Consider the following 22,405-nt stretch of genomic DNA (forward strand, 5'->3'; position numbering starts at 1 on the left):
TTATCATGATGATTAACTAGGATAATGCATTCATATTTCTCTATCTGTTATAAAACTACAATTTTGAAAGTAAAAGGCACAGTTCCATGGATTTCAATGAAGGAATGTACACTCAATCTCTAACATAAAATAAAAGACTCAGAAGAAGCATATGAATGAAAACTGGATGATAGATGATTGGTAAAACATTGTTTTAATTAATGAAGGCATTGTAAATAATAAGTTTACAGCGTTCATATTTGTCTAGATCTCTATACGTTATGCATGAACATTTTAGAAATATTCTGATTACTTCCTAAACCAGCCTGTTGGGAGCCTTTATACAAATTTCAAACTGACCTTGAGAGAGTACATTACCTAACTTCTCTGTGCCAGGTTCTTCATTTACAAACTGGGAATATTAAACAGGACTTATACCACAGAGCTAACTGATGGGGCTTACATGAGTCTTTGAAGGAACTGATGTCATACAACATACTACAGGGAAGCCTCTAAAACCATGATGACCTTGGACACAGAAGGTACTTACACAGGCCAGCTGCCATCCTCTCATAGCACGGTACCATCCTTCCCAGAAGGCAACCATAAACACATCTAGCTCCTTTTCAATGCAGGAAAAGCCTGCTTACACTCGTAGTGTGACAATACGCCATGCCTGTTTTACGGGTTTCTTGTGTACTATCACAGCAGAACTGAGGACTGCAGAAGAGATGACCAGAAGCCATCTCGTCCTGAAGGTACTCTCCTGTAGTCTCAAGTGTCACTCACCTCTTGCTCATTGACTAAGAGCTGGCACACTTTAACTCTGTACTCTCCCTTCTTCAGTGCTCTCCCCAGTCGAATTGTGATCTAAGAATCGAGAACATTCTTTTAGATGAACTGCCTCAGCAGGGCAACCCAGGCACACGCTGTTGTTATCTTGTGGTTTCCCCATCCCCTACTTCATGGGCTCCTGGGGGAACAGGTACACCTTGACCTCTGACTCTCCATTACTAGCACTGTAACTGACATAGTTCACACTTAACCATGCCTGTTAGGCGGACAAGCAAAGAACAATCTAAACACTCAGTAGCCGCCAGTGACCCTATCCTTGGGGCTACCTACTCCACCTTCACTGGAAGGGCTACAAACAGCTCTCAAACCTGATATGGGATTCCCCTCTGTATGTTGTGAATATATTTTATTGCTATTGGTCAATAAAGAATCTGCTTTGGCCTATGGCAGGATAGAATATTTCAAGGTGGGAAATCTAAGCAGATAGAGGAGGAAAGAAGGCAGAGTCAGGGAGATACCATGTAGCTGCCGAAAGAGAAAGACGCCAGAACCTTACTGGTGAGCCACAGCCAGAAATGGGTTAAGATATAAGAGCTACCTAAGAATATCTCTGAGCCACTAGCCAAACAGTGTTGTAATTAATATAGTTTTTTGGGGTTATTTGGGTGTGGGGGCTGGAAAACGAAAGAACAGTCTCTGTTTACACAAACCTATTACTTAAAATGGACTAATTCTATAAGGATTATCATAATCAACCTTAGTGTCATCTGAAAATGACGAAAGGGTCTCATTCAGTCGGACGCTCTCAAACTCTTGGTTGCTGGTGTACACTCGGAAAACCTTGAAGTGAGAGGACAGGACTCCAACAAATGGCTCTAAATGCTGTTTGAAAGCTGCCAGGGTGATTCTTTTATCAACATGCACCATCAACCCTAAGTATAAAAACCAAACAAAACAGGAACAAAATGTGAAAGCAGCCTTTGAGTGTTGTAAAACAGACTGTATGTTTTTTTGTTAATTGCTTTCTTTTGTTTTTGTATATCTCTTATTATAAAGTCAATAGGAAAAAGTATCTCTTCTTTTTTTTTTTTCGGATTTTTCGAGACAGGGTTTCTCCGTAGCTTTTTGTTTCCTATCCTGGAACTAGCTCTTCTAGACCAGGCTGGACTCGAACTCATAGAGATCCGCCTGCCTCTGCCTCCCAAGTGCTGGGATTAAAGGCGTGCGCCACCACGGCCCGGCGAGTATCTCTTCTTTTGACTAGATTTTTAGGTAATATCACTTAACGAAAAAAAAAGCCAGACAAAATATAAACCCAGGCAGGCACTGAGGACTCGATAGATATAATCTACAAAACCTCTAGGCCAGTGATTCTCAATCTTCCTAATGCTGCAACCCTTTAATAAGTTCTTCGCACTGTGGTGACCTCCAACCATAAAAATCATTGTTATTTCATAACTGTAAGTTTGCTATTATTATGAATCATAATTTTAAGTATCTGGTTTTCCAATATCCCTTCACCACTCAAAGGGTCACAACCCATAGGTTGAGAACTGCTGCTCTAGGGAGTCTCTTAAAACACAAACATTTCTAGCTTCATATAGTACTAGTTCTGGTCATCTGGCTGGGTCATGTCTCCTCTGCTTATTTAGCCATGAGACACAGGGTACCACTCCATGCCCGTTTTTTATAGGGAAATAGAGATGAAAGCAGTGTCACAGTACTATGTGTGAATTCAATGAGCTCACACATTTATGAAGCTTTTATCACAGTGCCTGATACCTCTCATAAACTCCTCTCTGTCTCTCTCTCTCTGTCTGTCTCTCTCTCTGTCTGTCTCTCTCTCTTTCTGTCTCTCTCTCTCGTCAGGTTTCACTATGTAGCCCTGGCTGGCTTGGAACTCAGAGATCTGTCTGCCTCTTCCATGCTGGGATTAAAGGTGTTGCCACCATACCTGGTCAATAAGCTATTTTATTTATTTATTTATTTTTTTTTTCGAGACAGGGTTTCTCTGTGACTTTGGAGCCTGTCCTGGAACTAGCTCTGTAGACCAGGCTGGTCTCGAACTCACAGAGATCCGCCTGCCTCTGCCTCCCAAGTGCTGGGATTAAAGGCGTGCACCACAATAAGCTATTTTACTATATTCCTTCCTAATACCTACCCAATTCAGCCTTACACTTGTAAAGCATCTAGCTATCCTGGTCTTCACATTCTAGCAAATGTGGTTGCAGGCCTAATTCTTTTCCTTTTGTAATAAGGCAGGCACCAAACCCAAGAGCAGCCATGCTTCTAGGCTGTCCCTCAACAGCCCCAAGGCTGTCAGTAGCCCCCACCTTTCTTTTCAACTCTACAAGAGGACATAAACACTCCTGGTTTACATTCTCAGGCCAGCTCAGCTCCTGGGTGGATGAAACATTCTAAGTATGTTTTTCAAGTGAATTAATCCTCACTGACTACTTGCCTGGTTATGAAACAGGCACCAGTGGATGTTAAGGAGTGTAGGAGAAAATACAGATAGCGATGAGCTTGAGCTTGGTTGGCTTACTAACCAATGTCTGAGGCTATTTTTTTTTTAATTACTTAGAATCCTAACTTTTTTTTTTTTTTTTTTTTTTTTGAGACAGGGTTTCTCTGTAGTTTTGGTACCTGTCCTGGAACTAGTTCTTGTAGACCAGGTTGGCCTTGAACTCACAGAGATTGGCCTGCCTCTGCCTCCCAAGTGCTAGGATTAAAGGCGTGCGCCACCACCAGGGCTAGAATCCTAACTTTTAAGCTTTAAGGAATGCCCCCAAATGTTAATCATATGGCAAACAAGTTTACATTTGTACTATTCAACCAGACACTGGAAATTCTGAAGGTGTTATAGGCAGGGATCCAAACTGAGTCTTGGTTCTCCCATAGGATCTACGTGCCCAACACAATAACAAAATACAAGGCCATTTGATTCCTCTCCTAGCTTCTGGTAATGCTGTGTCATGGGAGACATAAATGTTGGATGACTGATCCAGTCTAATTTGGAGCTAAGCACCAAACAGACTTACTTTCACTGAAATCCTGGGAACTTTATGTAGCCTGTGATTAGACTTTCTACACTTACAGCCTCAGCAAATACATACTTCCTGCAGCACCTGTAACTGTTAGAGACGACCATCATACCTCTTTTCCTTTCTGCCTCTAAATCCCACAGGATTCAGTCTCCTCATAATGCAACTTCAAGTGTTTTTAAAATACCAAAATTATATGAAGACATTTCAAAGCACATGTACTATATCCATTACTTGGCTTCCTTGTTCATCCCTTAGTGCTATAGACTGCAACTAGGTCACACCAGGTAATTACTCTCTTAAGGAATGCCTGTGCACACCAGGTGGCTTAAGGATCAGCATCTTAGACACAGTTCAGTTACTGCCTAAGTCAGTCGCCAATGCTATGATGCTATGCATGATAGGTCACTCTTGGGATTTGAAATTATCTGCTAGACCTGACCACTCCAGCCTGTGAGTAGGCCATCACTCATAGCCCACTGTGTTCTCACTTTCAAGTCACTGAGGACTGCAGTTACTCAGTCTAGCTGAGATAGGGAAACAGCATCCCTCTCTCCATCTCCAAGCTTTTTTTAAACATGAAGCAATGTAGAACTTTTCTTTGCAGACAGGCCTGTATGGTCTCTAGTAGCCTGTCTATTATTTCAGTGAGCAGTATGACTAGCCTACTACACATTTCCAGAAAGATTAAACTGGCCAGTAAGAGTTTATTAAATCTCTGAACAGACAATGAGACTTTGGACTTTAACTTCAAGTGCTCTTGCTGGATCTGGACTGAGGTAGAGACTACTAGCCAACTGATTTTAATTACTGTTCTTTGTCAGCCAGAAACTTGCAAGTCCTTCCTCCAGAGAGTAGCTCTCCTCCTTCTCAGCACCTTTACTGCCTGGCTGTAGCCAGGAAGAAGTTGCTATTTGGTAGTTTCCTTGTCAGGAAAAGTGACAGTGGAAATCCGGTGGTGGCTTACAGTCAGAATACCAGAGTGGAATCCTAGCGGCATAACTTATAGGAATATGACCCCAGACAACTGAACCTGTTTGAACTGGGTATTTCACCAGGGAAAACAGGCTTCACAAAGCTGCTGAGAGGGCTACCTATATAAAATCATGCATATTAACGTGTCTTTTGAGATAGCCCCTGGATGGAAACTTAAGAAGCACCAGTATGATTCTGCTTCTTTGTCACCATGGTAGCCAGCAATCTACATTTTTACACTTGAGTTTCTACAGGACTATACAGATGCCAAAGGATTCTGGTGTTTGTTAGATCTCATCAGTTACTATGCACTTTCAGTACTGATTTCTTTCATTTGAAAGATAGACCTTCCAGTCTATAAGTCATTTCATTTCCTTCTTTCCCGGAGCTGGTCAAGGGTTTGTTCTTACATGGGTTCTGGGTACTGAACTTAGGTCTTCATGTTTACAACAGGGCTGTCTTCCGTTTCTACTCCTAATAGCTATATGGGGCTGACACCTGAGGTTCTCTTCCAAAGATAAAGGATGAACGCATATTCACTTACAAGTTTTACAAGAACTGGGAAGCTGGCTCAGCAGTTAAGAGCCCCTGGTGTTCTTGCAGAGGACCAGAGTTCAGTTCCCAGAACCCATGCAGGGTAGCTCATAGGCACTTGCAATTCTAGTTCCAGGTGATGACTTCCTCTCTGACCTCCTCAGACATCCCCACACATATAACACTCCCTCCCAACATAAGTAAACATATTAAAAAAAAGAAGCCTTATACATTGTGGCAGTCCTGCTATTCACTGCATAGATGTCATTATATGTGTGTATCTTTTAGCCAGGCCTCCATACTCTGTGAGCTTTAGTTTTCTAATATGTCAATGGAAGACACCAGGATTTGCTTTAGTAATTCAGAGACACTTTGAGAAATAAACATTCTGAAAACTAAAAACACAGGGGGACTATTAATATATGCTTTGCTTATGTTTTTGGAGACAGAGTCCCACTATGTAGCCAAGGATGGTCTAGAACTCACAGAGATCTTCCTGCCTTTACCCTGAAGTGCTAGGATTAAAGGCACATTTCACCAAGCCAGAATAATACGTGTGCTTTTAAAGAGTAATGCTAATAAGTACTTAATTTTTCAGAAAGCTGCTTCCTTTTCATACTTGGGAAAAGAAATGAGAAATGCATGGGCTTTTTTTTTTTTTTTTTTTTTTTGAGGCATTTTGTCTGTGTAACCCTGGCTGTCCTTGAATTAGAGATTCGCCTACCTCTGCCTCCCAAGGGCTGGGATTAAAGGTGTGTGCCACCACCACCTGGCCAAAGAAATATATCTTGAGTCTGGCTTTTTTGATAACTTCTGGCTAGCTCTAACCTGTGTTTATGTTATGTTCTTTTTACAACTCATACAGTTCTACATTGTGGGTATGATGCTGTTACTGCCTGTCTCAAATTTTACGCTGACAAATCTCTTTTTTTATTCCTTTGAGATTTGTAACATTCAGAACTCTAGTTTATCTCTTGCTTACTATCAAATTAACAAAATTAAATTAACAAATTAAAAGGGTTGGTATGTGGCTCAGTGGTAAAGCACCAAGTTCTATCCTCAGAAACACATAAGATAAACTAAAAAGACCCAGGTAATGAATGAGCCCTCACTCCCACACACCGCTTCTTTTGTCACCTAATATCGATGTTTAGAGGATATAGGGTAGAAGCTGTTTGCTTTGGGACACAGAAAAGAGGTGTAAAAATTTCCCTGCAAACTGAATTAACAATTTTTTTGAAGCCATCCAAACAATACAGCCTATTGTCACTGCTCTTCGTTATCCTCTATAACTTGATAGTAAGACCCTACTGCTGAAGACACCACACATTTGAGTCATAGGACACGGAGAAATCAAGCTGGTACTGACCTGGAAGTTTCATCTCCGTTGGCTAACTTTCAAAATGCTGGAAGGTTCTATGCATGCTACTGGGTTTGAAAAGCAATCAGTTGTCTTACCCAGCTGTGAATCTGGAGAACTACAGTTAGGACAGTCCTGGCAAGATTTGATCACTGCTGCAATAGTAGCATATATGTTAACGGAATAACTAACCAGTTTCTGGTTGGACTTAAGGCCTGCTCCACAAGACAGGATTTATGTTTGGTACCAGTATCTGGGTCAAAACCCAGTGGGTGGCTAGGTCATAGGCCTAAGGGAAAACTTAGTATTATCACTCTGCTAAATGGACATAAACTGCCCCTTAAGCACTTATAACATTATACTTACAGAGTAGTACATCTCTCAACCCTCCTTCATCCCCTCATCAGAATTTTGTTTTGCAGTAGATGACAATTAAATTAATACAGAAACCCAACTGCTCACTATATGAGGATAAAGGACTACGGAGCACTCAGCCTCCAATGGGACAGCTATATTACAGACACTCCCTCCATGGCTCAGGAACATTGAGGAAAATTTTAAGAACCAGAGGTAGTAGACATAGATAGCAAAACAGTATTTGCCAGATGTGACAAGGCTGTTGCACACAAGAACTCAAAGTGGTTATGACTGCATGCACAAGAGCTGCACGAAATCCAAACAGCCAAACTCCCAACACAGATGGGCAGGGTTCACAGTACCAACTTAGTTGAGAAGCCTCTGGCAACTGACGTCTGCTAGAAAAAGAAGAATCGAGTTTTCCTCAGGGATGTAGCCCCTGGGAGGCTACTTACACTCCAGTGGATGGCCCTATACCCACGCAAATACAGACAGCATTAAGTGGATTCAATGGGCTTACACACAGCACATGAAGCTGGGAGGGAAAAGTGGTGGTAGAGGGGAATAGGGAATGAATTGGAGGAGAGGGAACAGGGGGGTGGATTTGATCAAAGCATATTAATATGCATATATATACTTCTCAAACAAAAATAAAATCTTTATAGCATTTGGCTTTCTGAGTGATGAGGGTGTATGTTACCTTTAAAGTATTCTTTGGCATGCTTACCACAGACTTTCCTAATATTGATTACTCTTCTACTTAACTTGACACAATTACTGTCTAAATATTGCACTGCAAATGGAAGAAAATAATCTCACAGCCCATGAAGTTACTGTAAGGTGGTCTTAACACTAAGCAATGGAATCCTAACTAAAATTTAAGTGAGAAACATACTGGTACCATTTCAAAGAGCCTTCCTCTCAAGTACATACATTTGTGTCCTTCCCCAGAGCCTTCATCTGCGGCGTAGGGGTCAGCTTTGAAGTACATGTACTGCAAGTCCCCCCTGCTCTTGCCGCTCTCATCATATTCACTGTCAGTCCCAGAGTCTTCTTCAGCTGTGTCCCACGTCTCCTTTTTCCCTTCGTTTGCCTTAGTTCTTCTACTACTTGTGATACTATGAGAATCCAGCCCATTGGCCAGAGGAATCTGAGTGCTGTCCGCATTGCACAAAGTGTCACTGCTGTGACTGGAGCTAAGAATGTCACTGTCTACTGAACTTGTACTCCGGTCATTATTAACATCTGAGTCTGAGCGTTCTTCAGACTGAAAGTTTTCTGGGTCTGAAGACTGAATGTTCTGTTCAAGCTCTCGATTATCCACAGAGGTGGAAGAGCCTCTCTCATTGAGAGGAGATTCAATATTCTCAAAGTCACTTGTCTCAGTGCTTTTGCTGCTGTCTCCATTGTCTCCATCCTGCTGCTGCTGCTGCAGTGACAAGCTTTTGAGTTTTTCAGTGCTTTCTTCTAGAATAGCATCCACAGACTTTAAGTTCCCTGCAGGTCCTTTGACTCTTTCACAATCATCATCCACATTACTAGAATCGCCTCCGGCTTTCTGGTATGCTGTCCTTTTAGAATATGAACCTGGTGATTGTTCAGGCAGCAAAACAAATAATCGGATTGTATTTGCATGCCGATCCAGAAGTTTCCACAAATGGGAGTCCGTGAAGGCTGCCTGGTGATCCAGAGTGTCAGAGCTTTCAACAAATACCTAAACAGTGAGTGAGAGAGTTACACTCCATACAATGTTAGTGGCATTTTTACCTTTCATAAGAACATCATATCAGTACAAATCAGTACACAGTATGTTGTAGAATTTGTGACACTATACACAAGTTTGACCAGGCATGATAGCATAGGCCCAATCTTAGTACTTGTAGGACAGAGGCAGGATGACTGTCATAGGCTAACCTGGTCTATGTAGTGAGTTCAACGCCAGCAAAGGCAAATATAAGACCCTGTCTCCACACAAAACAAAAATTAACCATGGATTGGCAATAATTAACAGTATGTTGGGTCTTGCATGAAAAGATAAACCTATTACTATTTAATAAATATTATATATTAAGACTATTAGTTAACCGTGTAAGGGAAAAAAAATGGGTAAGAAAAGTTTGCTCAGACACTCCCCTAAATTAGCATTTTTATAGTTTAAACATTAAAAATATTAAAATATATTTAAAAATTATATAAAAAATATATTAAAATACATGAGTGTGTATATGGTATATGAGTGTGCAGCACATGTGCAGAGTTCAGAGAAAAACCTGAGGTAGTCATTCTCTTTCTCTCTACCATGTGTCCATGGGATCAAATTTAAGATGTCAGGCTTGGCATCTTGTACATGATGAATGCTCTTGCTGGCCCACAGATTACACTTTAATATCCACACATACGTATTTGAAGAAAACATGTAATAAAATGATATTTAAAAAGGTTAAGTGTGGTAAGTCTAGAAGTACTAAGATGAAAGACTAGCAAATGTGATGAGCAGAACAAGGATGACCAGGACACAGGACAAGCCACTCTAACAATGGCGCATTGAAGGCAGAAGTCCTAAAATAAGCTCGACAGATTGTCTTCTCCTCAGCAGAGATGGGAGAGTCTCACGAGGCACACCCCTAACTTGGTATGAAGGATTGGACTGTCTTACCAGGGAACTCAAGGATGCAAATCACGAAGACAGTCATAGAGGAGGGAGATTCAATCACAAAAGCTCAGAAGGACAGGACCAGTCCAGAGCTTGAAAGCTAAAGGAGAGCAGGGAAACAGGAAAAAGTGCTCCCAGGCAAAGGGCACAGAGTAGAAATAAAAGGACCAGCAGTAGGCTGAGTCAGGAAGCCTGATTGGATGACAAAGGAAGAGAAGTTGGGGAGGCTGCCTACACTGAAAGGTACTCTTGCACAGACAGATGGGCACAGTGCTGGTTTTACTGCATTTGTTACCAGCAAAGACGACACAATGAAAAGGTAAAGGCATACCTTGTTACTTCTAAAGAAGCCCTCCGCCTTCAGGGTCTTGCTGGGCACGCTGAGAAGGCGTAGGTCATTGTAGCAGCGTTCTAGCACTATCCGCATGGATTCTGCAGGTAAGTGTGAGGCCTGCAACGAGAGTGTCACCACAGAGTGTACTACCCAAAGGAATTCTAGCTGGCTTTAGACACAAAGAGAAAACTGCGAAGTTCCTCAAAGCTGATGAGAGCAGGGACCTAGGTGCCAATCCTAGCACCAACCCTCAGACATCAAAAGAAGTGTCTAGGAAAGATACTTTTAAGTAGAGACTTAACAATTTTTGGTGACTCAAAGGAAAACTGCTTAGTCATCTCCCTATCACTTATGTTGTAAACTGAAACAAAGTAACACTTTCTAAGTTCCAATGCTGTATTACAAAACTTTGTGACTACACTTGTTCTTTAAACATTTCCCCAATGACCTTATTAGCTTCATCAGAGAGTAGGCTAACAAACAGTAGTTTTTTTTTTTCAAGCCCAACCACAGGGCTTATATTTTGCATTGGACTGAAAATCTTTGCAGGTGGCACTCACTTTAAATGTACAGAGCCATATGATCACCTAGCATGCACGTGTGAGCAAGTTAGCCATCATGCAGAATACAGTATGATTTGTCTTCTGACGTAACTGCCATCAGTGACTAAAGTCTCTTAGCTGTTACTGCTTAAATACAGTGATAGTCACCAAACCTGACAAAATCCCTCATAACCACAACACTGATGGTTAGTAAATCCCCAGACACTGAGCTATAAGGCAAGACAGATGGCTAAAATTTGTATTTCTCTGAGCCACTATTTAATCCATCGCTGTCAAGTCTGCTTCCTCACTTTACTGCTGCTATTAATGTCACCACCTTTCATTCAGCAGTGAGATGGCTCAGTGGGTAAAGTTGCTTGTCACACACCACAAAATAAATAACTGCAATAAAAAACATTAAGGATTGAGTGTGTTGTTGCACACCTTTGATTTCAGCACCCAGGAGATGGAGGCAGGAAGATGTAATTTATGAGTTCAAGACTAGCCTGGTTTACATAGTGAGTTCCTGTCCAGTACACAGTGACACCCTGCCTAGAAAATAATAAACAACTCACTGTGCTTCTGTCTTCCTTTGAAACATAGCAACCACAACTCTGGCAGTGTCCACTTACATAGCCACTCTTAAACTTTACTGTCCCTCAGCCCTGACCATATGCCTTTACTGGAATGATCTGAATAGCTTCCTCAGTGCCACCCCAAACTCAGCCTTCATGTTCCTTGAACCTCAGTTTGGTGTCACTGGACTTCCACTCTGTGGTACAAAATCTAAATAGCAAACAGGATCTACTTACTGCTGTACCAATGAGAGCCCAGTTAGTTTTCAAAGCCTTCTGTGAAACTGGTGGTTTTGAAAGAAATGGCCCCCAAAGGGAATAGCATTATTAGGAGGGGTGGCCTTGTAGTAGGTGTGGTCTTGTTGGAGAAAGTGTGTCACTGTGGAGGTGGGCTTTGAGGTCTCATATATGCTCAAGTCATGCCCAATGACACAGACCACTTCCTATTGCTTGTGTAAGATGCAGAACTCTCAGCTCCTTCTCCAGGCCCATGACTGCCTGCATGCCACCATGTCCCACCTTGATGATAATGGATTAAAACTATGAACTTGTAAGCCCCCCAATTAACTGCTTTCCTTATAAGAGTTTCCATGATCATGGTGTCTCTTCACAGCAATAAGAACCACAACCAAGACATAAACTGAATTTATACCCTATCATGTGTTTCACCCAGCTCAAACCATAGTCTGGATCAGTGCTACTGCACCATGCCAAATGTTGCTCAGTTTGTTTCTTCTACCTGAAGTGTGTTTCTACTTTCAATTGTGTTCTGCCTATAAATATTGCCTCTTTAGTAGAACCTACAACTTGAAACAACCAGTGAGCCATACACAGCAAGAATTCAAAAATATTCAAGGTCTAATTTTATAACTTACCTTGGAGATCAGCTGTTTGAACTCTGTAACTGTCTGATTTAAATAAGCGCGGACTGTTATAGGAGCAGCGACAGTCTCCGCCTTCAGATCAACAACATGCACTTTCACCATTACTTCTATTACATTGGAAAACATAAAAACATAGCTGAAGGTTATTTTTTTAAACTGTATTTTACATGAGCAGCACATTCTAAATATGTTTCTAACAGATGGCAAAGAGACTATGCTCTCATATATTCAATATAGCAGATTTATATTACATTCATCTAATGTTCATTAAAAAGCATTATTTTTGACTGATGCATTGTGTTAAACACAAAAAATCCAAATATAATTTTAAAAAAAGTTTTATTTCCTTTTAAAATATAACACCACCTTCAAATTTATTAAGCATATTAAAAATACAATCTGGTTGATTCGTGGTCTTCTACCTATGATCAAATGTAAAATACAAATGCAAAAAGTTCCAAATGGGAAGAAAACCACAGCACTGAAAGCAAATATGGATGCAGAGACTGCAGAATAAACACTAATGGGGCAGATATAACCCTAACTACTTACAAACAAGCTCCATCAAATTCCATGGAAAATTCTACGCACAAACTGGTCGGGCTTATCTGCTTCTCTTTTGTTTTTAGATCATATTGACAACTAAATTTTAGTCATTTGAAAAAGAAATAGCCATCAAGAACTACACTTAGCAGTTATTTTGTTTTACTGTCAATTTTCAATTTTTCCCTTATGACAAATATATGTTGGACAGCAGAGCCATAAAAGCAAGGAAGTGTCCGGGGAGTAGTGGCACACGCCTTTAATCCCAGTACTTGTGAGGTAGAGGCAGATGGATCTCTGTGAGTCTGAGGCCAGCCCGGTTCCAGGACAGTTAGGGATGTAAACAGAGAAACCCTGTCTTGAAATACCACAAATAAATAAATAAATAAATAAATAAATAAATAAATAAATAAACCACCACCAACAACAACAAAAAAGCAAGGAAGCATACATATTGTAGTGATATTTCATTTCCTTTATATTTTAATAAATAAAGCTTGCCTGAGGATCAGAGTAAAACAGTCCCACTGGTCAGCCTTACAGACCAGGCAATGGTGACACACCTTTAATCCTAGTAGCCACACTAGTTTGTCATAGAGACAAGACAGTAGTGGTACCTTTAATCCAGCCCTAGAGAGGAATACAAGACAGGAGAGATAGCTCTCACACACAGTCTCATTCTGAGATTCCTGGAGGCAGGATCTCCATTTCGGACTGAGGTAGAGGGAAGAGCCAATGGCTGGCTGTTTTGCTTTTCTGACCTTCAGACTGAACCCCAATTTCTGTCTCTGGGTTTTTGTTATTCGTGCTACAGCGTATGGCTTCCATAACGAATAGGAGAGGAAAGTGGGGAAAGAGCAGAAGAGGGAAAGATGTCAACAGAGATACCCTTAGGAGTTGAGCTGGTAACTACAGGCATTCCGTATCATCCAGCAGACACTACACCATTTAGCACTCCACATTAAAGAAGGAAACCCTACTGAAGACTAAGAAGTGAGTGTTTTCTTGTTGCTGTTGTTCATTATTTAAATTCTGTGCATAGACAAGGTCTAGCAAATGTGCCCACTTGAATTTGTGATTTGCCCATCTCGGCCTCCCCAATGTTGGAGTCACAGCATGTCCCAGCAAGCCCAGCATAAGCTAAAACTTAACTTCAAACTCATTGCTGATTGTAAAGATTTTATAGCCCAACAAACCTCTTTGCCAACGCAATAATCCAGATCTGATTAGACAAAATCAAACTAAATTAGAAAAAACCCGAGTTTAATGGATGCTAGTGCTCTGGGAAAACATGGGGGTGGGGGTGGGGGTGGCAAGCTGGAAAGACCATGTGATTGTTCTCTGGGAGGGCAGTTTAAATAGCCTGTGGGAGTGATCTTGACCCTTCCTGGGGAGGGGGTCACCCTTTGGTGGGCTTTTTTGGGAGGTGGAGTCTGGGCTGTGGCAACTCCCAGGGTGGGGAGGTCTGGAATGGAAAGTTCCATTCAAACATTTTAGAATGGATGCCAGGGGTGGGGTGAAGCCTCCAACCAAACATCCCAGACTCCTTGGATATAGGAGTGCCAGGAGGCTGCAGTGACACCTGGACCCAAACATTCCAGACTTTTTGGATATAAGGATGCCAGGGGGCTGGGCCAAACATCCCAGACTCCTTGGATGGGGGGTGGGGTGGGGCGGTGGCTGGGGTGCCGCTTCCAACCAAACACTTATTACTTCTCAACTTGTCAAAATTATGTATACTTTAGGAACACATAAAAAATTTTAAATCATTTACTTCTATAAACAAAACATTTGATCACAGTAATTTAAAGCCCATTTTAACTCTAGAGTATAAAATTGCTTACCTCCAGGTTTGTAAGACTGGAAAACTTGATCAGGCTTTCTAGTCTCCAGCAGCAGATCAAACATGTATGTGGACTTGACCCCTCCTAGGAGCAGGCCCATTGGTGTATCTTCTTCTCCCTCATATGATCGTTCTAGGTAATCATGAAACTCATCATATTTTACCAGGCGACAGCAGTCCAGCGGAATCACCTCTTCTAAATCCATCATCTAACAAAACACAGTCCCCACAAGTAAAAACAGAGTGCTTTATTCTCATGTGCCGTAATCCTACCAAGAGATCCTTTCAGACAATATCTACTTATGATTTTTATCAGAGTAACAGATATGTTTATTTGAGAAAGAGCTACATGTAACCCAGGCTGACCCTGAATCTACTATGTGAAAGAGGATGACTTTGAACACTTAATCTTGTTGCCTCCACCTCACAAACACTGAGATTAAAAGGTGTGAGCATCTATGCCTAGCTTTAATGTTTAATGGTCACCTTTCATTATTCGTGAAATAACACAAACTATATAATGACAGAGCTGTGTCCTTATGGTTACTATTTCAGGATAAATTATTTCAATATACTACTGATTTACTTTGTGACATCTAAACAAAATAATTGCCAATCATCAAAAAAAATTTTTTTTTCCCACTGAACTATAAATTCCATGAGGCCAAGACCATGTCTTCCCCCTGATATCTTAATGGTTCATACAGAAGGCACTCAATACATATCTGCTAAATAAACAGAAAGCAAAAAAAAAAAAAAGTGTTTCTAATTCTAATTCTGGAATTCAGAAAGGTTAACTGGTATTCAGATGAAGATGCTGGTAGATGGTGTGGGGGTGGGGGTGGGGTAGAACGAGGACTGAGAAGCCGTCAAATACATTCAAAGTACTTTGATCATCTATCTCAACTATTTGGTGTTATCAAAATTAAAATCCAACTGTGCATTAGACATACCTTATAAGCCATTTCTACTGCTTCCTTTAATGTCTTATCTTTATGAACCTCCAACTTATTTTCCATCATTACTTGTTTCACAGGATGTAAACAGAACAATTTTATCTACAAAACAGAAAATACCATCCATCAACTCACTAGGCCAATCACCACAGCTGAACTCTTTGGCAGACAGCATTTTTTTGTTTGTTTGTTTTTTGAGATAGGGTTCCAATAGCCCTGGCTGTCCTGGAACTTGTGCTGTAGATTAGGGTGGCCTTGAACTCAGAAATCCACCTGCCTTTGCTTCTGCCTCCTGAGCGCTCATCAAAGGTGTGTTCCATCACGTCAGACAGCAGATAGCACTTTTCTTCATTGTCAAAACAATGTAATTAAAAAACAAAAAACATAATTGGGACTCTTTCTTTCTTCCTTCCTGCCTTTCTTTCTTTTTTTAAGACAAGATTTCTCTGTGTAGCCCTGGCTATACAGGAACTCACTCAGTAGAACAGGCTTGCTTCTGCCTCCCAAGTGTGGGGATTAAAGGAGTGGGCCACCACCTCCTGTCTGTTTAAGGATTTTAAAGGGAGAACACAGAGGGCTGTGGGAGAGTAACTTAAGGATGACCTTCATTCTGAGCATTTCCCAGTCCTTCCTTCTACAGAAGGTGGGAATGCTCGCCTCATACGGTCACTGAGCACCATGCTGCACATCACCATGCTTCAGTACCAGATTATGTTCATCCTTGTGCCCATCTGACCACAGGGCAGAACTGTCTACAGAACCGACTCTGGGTTACCATAACAATGACAGCAGTCAGAAGAGCAAACCACAACAGCACTTGTCAATCACAATCGTGGAGTCGAACCTTGCATGTGTTGCGTTCAATTTCTCGTTGCCTCTTTTCCTGTTCTTCCAATTCTCTCTCCTTCTGCACCAGGTTCTTAATGTGTTCTGGGTATTCATCCACTTCTAGAAATTCTAGGAACATAAAATAGTGTCACTCAGAGCAGCTTCTTGTACTCTTTTTGTTGTACGATGCTGCAATGGAAACATGTATCCTTTCAGTGTGAAATAGAAGCTTCTTCCAGGCAACAGTGAAGAGGTATTGATTGCGAAATCATATTCAGACCTAGTAAATGGTTCAAATACTAGGAGAATTCAATGAGATTTCAAAATTTAAAAAAGCCTTGGAACCTTAAAATCATTTTTTTTTTTTAAATTTCCAGTTGTGTTATCACAATGGAACCCTCTGGCAGTGGGCAACTTTACTTCTCCAGACTGTGACTCCTTTAGCTTACTAAAAGCGCCTGGCCCAAAAGTTACTGCCTAGAATATAATGCAAATGAGTAAAAGGAACTGCTGCTACATGTGTGATTGTAACTACATAATGATAACATTACTACCTTCGCTTCCCTCTCAAACAGCCCAAAAGCCAATGAATGTGTGACTTTAAGGAGAAAAATGAATATCAATAGGACCTGTAAAAATGCAATGTTTCCAGAAATTAGCTCTAGCCTAAACAAAACAAAATCTTCCCTTGATGGCTGTACAGGATACCTTCCTGCAATCAACTAACTAAAAAGCATTCCCAACTAGATGATTCAGTGCCACTGCCCCTGCCACCAGCATTTACCATAGAACTAGAGTGGTGAGTTAACCAAAGGCTGGAACACTGCACTGTCTACAGCAAGGCATACAGGGTACATGGATTACAATCCTGGTTTTTGCTTCCAGTGAATCTATAGGTCTTGAAATTAACATTTGCTGAAATGATGACTACATTCTAAACTTTGCATTGAATGAGTCCACAAACGAACTTTTGTTCACAAAAATGTGAACAAAAAAATATAATAGTTGAAAAGATACATTAAGAGCATATCAGCTCCTAAAACTCAATACTGAGATCAAAGCTAGTGATTACTTTTTAAATTATGAAAATATGAGTAAATTCATCATTTGTGTGTGCATCTCTAGTCAAACATACACATACCCTAACATGCTTCCAACCCTATGAATTAGCAAGAAAAAAAGACCTTAAGAACGAAAGCTTTTAAAGTAACAAAAATCAAAAATATAAGTAAAAAAGACAAATACACTTTATACTCAAGATTACTCTTGGAAGGTCAGAGGGCAGCTTTGAAGGCTTTGGCACTGAGATCAGGCCATCAGGCTTGACAGCAAGTGTCTTTTACCAGTTGAGCTATCTTGTTGGTCTCCTGGGATTCTTAATAAAATTAAAGGATTTGTACTAGACTCACAAAAATTTATTTGATCTTTAATCAAATAAACAGAGGTACTTAGTTCTCTATATTAAAAGATTTCTGAAGCATTTCAGGCTATCCAGAGTCCTCTGTCATACAATGCAAATAGTAACGAACCCAAAAAGCTTGAAATCGAAACAAACAGTAGCTAATCTGAGCTTTCTCTAGCTATGCTGCAAGACTCTAAAGTGCTATTTCATTCATGTGTAACAACTCTATAAGGTGTCATCATTTCCAGTCTACACATCTGTGAAGACTCAGAAAAGTCAAGTGATTTGCTCTAGGACATGCAATTGGTGACCTGTGAGCATCACACAGAACACAATCTTACTTAAAGTACACATCTAATTCACTTAACAAACAGAAAGTGTATTATAAAGTATTCCAACTTGTGTGTGGGTGTGCTTGTGTGAGTGCATGCCTGCTTGTGTGCATGCCTGTGTATAGTGCTGCTTATCAGATTTGTAAATGCTCATCAGGAATCTACCACTGAACTGTGGTCTCAGCTCCTTTAAAACTACTACTATGAGCTGTGGGACAATGGTTTTTTATCCTGTCACTTGTACTATTTTGATAAAATGCTGGTTGGCCAGTAGCCAGGCAGGAAGTAGAGGTGGGACGACGAGAACAGGAGAATTCTGGGAAGAGGAAAGAGTCAGTCTGCAGCTATCACCCAGACACAGAGGAAGCAAGATGTGACTGCCTCGCCAAAAAAGGTATCAAGCCATGTGGTTAACACAGATAAGAATTATGGGCTAATATAAGTTATAAGAGTTAATAAGAAGCCTGCGCTAATAGGCTAATCAGTTTATAATTAATGTAGACCTCTGTGTGTTTCTTTGGGACTGAATGACTGCGGGACCAGGTGGGATAGAAACCTCAGCCAAGTTCCTGTTAAATTGTGAGTAGACCCAGACTTGTAATACTCCTGCCTCACTCAGCCTACCAAGTGACCGGAGTCTAAGCACACATCACTGTGCTCAGTTCTACGTATTCCTGTCAAATGTTTTTATCAATTAAAATTATTTTGTAACAGTGTTAATAATTCCCCTCTCCCAGGTATAAAAAGTCCTAGCTGTTAATTGCTCTATCACCTAAAAGTAGTTACATAGGTTTGCAAGCTATGCTAAGGAAATGACTTTATGAGGGGCTAACATACTTGCATTTCTTGTTGGATCCTTCAGTCTGTATATCAGCATATACGCATTTGTTGAGCTAGGAGAAATATAAAAAAGATTAACAGGTTCTTCAGATAGATGGTAGATTGCATTTATAAGTATCAAATCTTTATTTGAAATGTTAGTGTTTTATTCTTTCAAATAATTACAGACACATTAAAATTAAAACATTCTAGAAAGAAAGAAAAATTCCTTATTGCTGTTAATGGTGTACTTACGAAAAGGTTAAAACATCACCTTTTAGTAACACAGTGAAGTTATCAAGAAGGCTGTGCACCACAGTGCCTACTACAGCTAAGTCTAGCAAACTGCTTTGCTAGAAAGAGCCGAGGGAAAAAACTTAGTCTTTATAGACCACAACTCAGCTGTTATAGTGGGAACACACCAGCCAGCACTTATGAACAGATGCCCATGGCTTGTAGTCTGCTGACCCTTGGGTAAGGCTGAAGATCCACAGAGAAGCTACAACTCACTCCAGTGCATCAAAATGCTATTGCTTACCTTGCAAAAGCACTAGAGTAGTAGCCTCTGCTTCCGGAAGACCCACCATGTGTCTTCTTAATATCTTCTTGTGTTATCTAAAAAGTTGTAACATTACTCTTTTGTAAAAACCAATGACACCATTACATTAATGTCAACATGTAAATATGTAACCCAATATTCTAGGTCTTTTTTTTTTTCCTTCTTGAGACAGGTACTTAATCTGTAGCCTGGCCTGGGCTCGAACTCTGGGCAATCCTGTCTCAGCCTCCTTAATGCTAGAAACTACTGGTGAACCATCAAGCCCAATTCTAATCCAACCTTTTAATTTCTGAATTAGATATGTCATGATATTTTCAAGAAGCACCACACAATAATTCCGTTTAACAGTGGTTGCTCTGGTGAGCCAGGCTCAAGGGACCCTACTCCTACATCATTCACAAGACGTACATAAGAAGGGTGAAGGCTAGAGGAAAGGTGTAATATAAATTGGAAACATCTAACAAGTTCTAAAAAAGCAGAACAAGGACACTGTTAACAATGAAAGACTGGTTTGACGGGGACCTGAGAAATACCATCATAGGCATCTCTGCTCTGAATAAACACCCTGCCACCGAGTAACTTCTCTACTCCAGGAGTCTTACCCTGCTCACATGCTGGTCATTGAAACTGTACCACTGATCATCACTGAATGACTTTATGCAAGCATAATAGTGACCTCCAGCAGCACTCCCTGAATGCACCATCACTGAGAAAAGCTCATACATCAGGGAGTTCTAAGGAGAGAAGAAAAAGAATTTGAAAGAGAATATTACAAAACCCTTATTTGAAACCCTTTATTTCCTAAGGGTGCAGAATTAAGTAACATGACAACTATCCTACGGTAAGCTAACTTGTCCCTTAGATAACGTTAAAACAGCAAGTCATCAAGAAATTTAGTATGCAACAGGTTTCATTCAGTATATTTCTTTACATTGTTATTATGCTGTCTTGTAATCTTTGGAACTATATATGTCTGTAACATATGCTTGATTATTTATGAAATTTTGTGAAGTAACTACTAAATAGAAGGGTTACTAATTTGCATAGTCAAGATCAAGAAGTTATCAACACATTGCTTTTTTGTCTTTAAATAAAATTCTACTTCTGACAGTAATTTGAAGTACCTTCTAATGTACTCATGCAGTATTTTTAATAAATAACATTAATTTGGTATTTATTATTTATAATAATGAATCCAAGCCAGGAATGGTTGGCTTATATTTTAAATTACTGCACCTGGGAGGCAGAGGCAGACAGAACTCTGAGTTTAAGGCCAGTCTGGTCACATAGTAAGTTTTAGGACAACCACAGCTCCATAGAAGAGACATTGTCTCAAAACACACACACACACACACACACACACACAGAGAGAGAGAGAGAGAGAGAGAGAGAGAGAGAGAGAGAGAGAGAGAGAGAGAGAGAGAGAACGAACTGTGCTATTTCTGTAATAACTCAGTTTATGGCCTTTCAACTCTTAAACATGCCTGATGTCTATAATAAACTAAGAACCTTTGTCTTATCTTTTTCTTTGGTCTTTTGTTAGTAGTGGAGAGTGAACTCATAGATGCTAGGCAAGTGCTCCAGTATCTGGCTATATGCCTGCTTTTCTTTGTTATTTTTCATTTTGAGATTGCCCAGGTGGTTTTGAACCTATTACGTTGCCTAGGGTAGGCCTCAAACTTATGACTCTCTTAGACTAGCATTCCAAGTGTGCCAGGACACTAGCATGAATTACTTTTTCTTTTAGAAGCCGTAGCATTTCACACCCCTAAAACAATGAGCACTACTAGAGATCCTGGCTACCAGTATTTTCTTCTCCAAAAACAACAAGGAACAGCCAGACACAGTAGTTCAAGCTTATAACCTTAGCACTTGAGAGGCTAAAGGACAAAAGCTGTGAACGTAAGGCCACTCTGGGCTACATAGTGAGTTTGGGGCCAGTCTAGACTATAAAGTAAGACTACTTCAAAACCCCAAATAAGTCGGGCAGGAGGATCTCTGTGTGTTCAAGGTCAACCTGGTTTACAAAGTGAGTTACAAGACAGCCAGGACTGTTACACAAAGAAACTATCTCAAAAAGCCAAACCAAATCAACCAAACAAACAAACAAAAGAACCAAAAAACCCAAATATGATAGAGAGGAAGATATAACAGCACAGAAGACTTATATGAAATTCACAAGGGAGTCAGAGAGACAATTCAGAGGTTAAAGAGCATTTGCTGCTCTTGTAGAGGATCTAGGTTTGGTTTTCTGCACCTGCATTGTAGCTCACAACCACTCTTTTCTGGCCTCCACAGGTACCAAGTATGCACATGGTACACATACATGCATATATTTAAAGATATACATATCTTTAAATATATGCATAGTCTTAAGAACTCCACAACCACCTAAAAACACAAGGATTTTATCAACTCAGAGGCTCAGGTTATATAAGCAGTAGTAACAAGGTGCTTCAAAGGGAGACTCTTATAAGTAGTTACCCATGCTTGGAGCGGGCTTTTTGGTGATAGAGCTGCCTAAGAGTCATCATGCTCCATTAAAGAAGTCCAATAAACTCACTGGTTCACCAAGCTGGACTTGGAAGAAACCCTTTCTCTGGTCTGTCATCACCATCTCTACCTGGAGTGAATGAAAATAGAGTTCCCAAGGCTGGAGAGATGGCTCAGTGGTTAAGAGCACTGGCTGCTTTTCCAGAGGACCCAAGTCAAATCCTAGCATTCACAATCATCTGCAACTCTAGACCCCATCTTCTAGCCTCTGAGGGTATCAGGTACACAAATGGTGTATAGACATTCAGGCAAAACACCCATACACATAAAATAAAAATAATTTTAAAAAGAAAAATAGAGTCTCCAGGAAAGGCTATGAAAAAAAAAAAAAGACTGTTTATCCTAAGTAGATTCTTCAAATGGATAAAGCAAGGATTTTATTAAAGTTTTGTTTTGAGAGAGGATCTTAATTTGCAACCCTTTCTGGACTGGAACAAGCTATGTTAGACCATGCTAGACTCAAACCTGCAGCCAATTCTCTGCCTTTTATCCTATATTTGGGGAATCACAGGTGTGTACTACTGGACAGGCCTGTTAG

At 40.4% G+C, this 22,405-nt stretch overlaps 1 protein-coding gene across 2 annotated transcripts in view; it reads right to left on the reverse strand.

The window, feature by feature from the left end:
• Usp47 (ubiquitin specific peptidase 47) overlaps positions 1 to 22,405 on the reverse strand; it is a 100,421-nt gene that overhangs the window by 7,945 nt on the left and 70,071 nt on the right. For both annotated transcript variants that reach the window (XM_057779509.1, XM_057779508.1), the window contains 11 exons: positions 19,917 to 20,048; positions 19,294 to 19,370; positions 18,774 to 18,829; positions 16,219 to 16,331; positions 15,372 to 15,476; positions 14,420 to 14,627; positions 12,024 to 12,139; positions 10,029 to 10,148; positions 7,978 to 8,758; positions 1,531 to 1,706; positions 769 to 849 (listed from right to left, as the gene is read on the reverse strand). In XM_057779509.1, coding sequence (XP_057635492.1) covers positions 769 to 849; positions 1,531 to 1,706; positions 7,978 to 8,758; positions 10,029 to 10,148; positions 12,024 to 12,139; positions 14,420 to 14,627; positions 15,372 to 15,476; positions 16,219 to 16,331; positions 18,774 to 18,829; positions 19,294 to 19,370; positions 19,917 to 20,048 — 1,965 coding nt within the window. The remainder of the gene's footprint in view (positions 1 to 768; positions 850 to 1,530; positions 1,707 to 7,977; positions 8,759 to 10,028; positions 10,149 to 12,023; positions 12,140 to 14,419; positions 14,628 to 15,371; positions 15,477 to 16,218; positions 16,332 to 18,773; positions 18,830 to 19,293; positions 19,371 to 19,916; positions 20,049 to 22,405) is intronic.

This window comes from Chionomys nivalis, chromosome 8 (assembly GCF_950005125.1).
Source record: "Chionomys nivalis chromosome 8, mChiNiv1.1, whole genome shotgun sequence".
Taxonomy (NCBI): Eukaryota; Metazoa; Chordata; class Mammalia; order Rodentia; family Cricetidae; genus Chionomys; species Chionomys nivalis.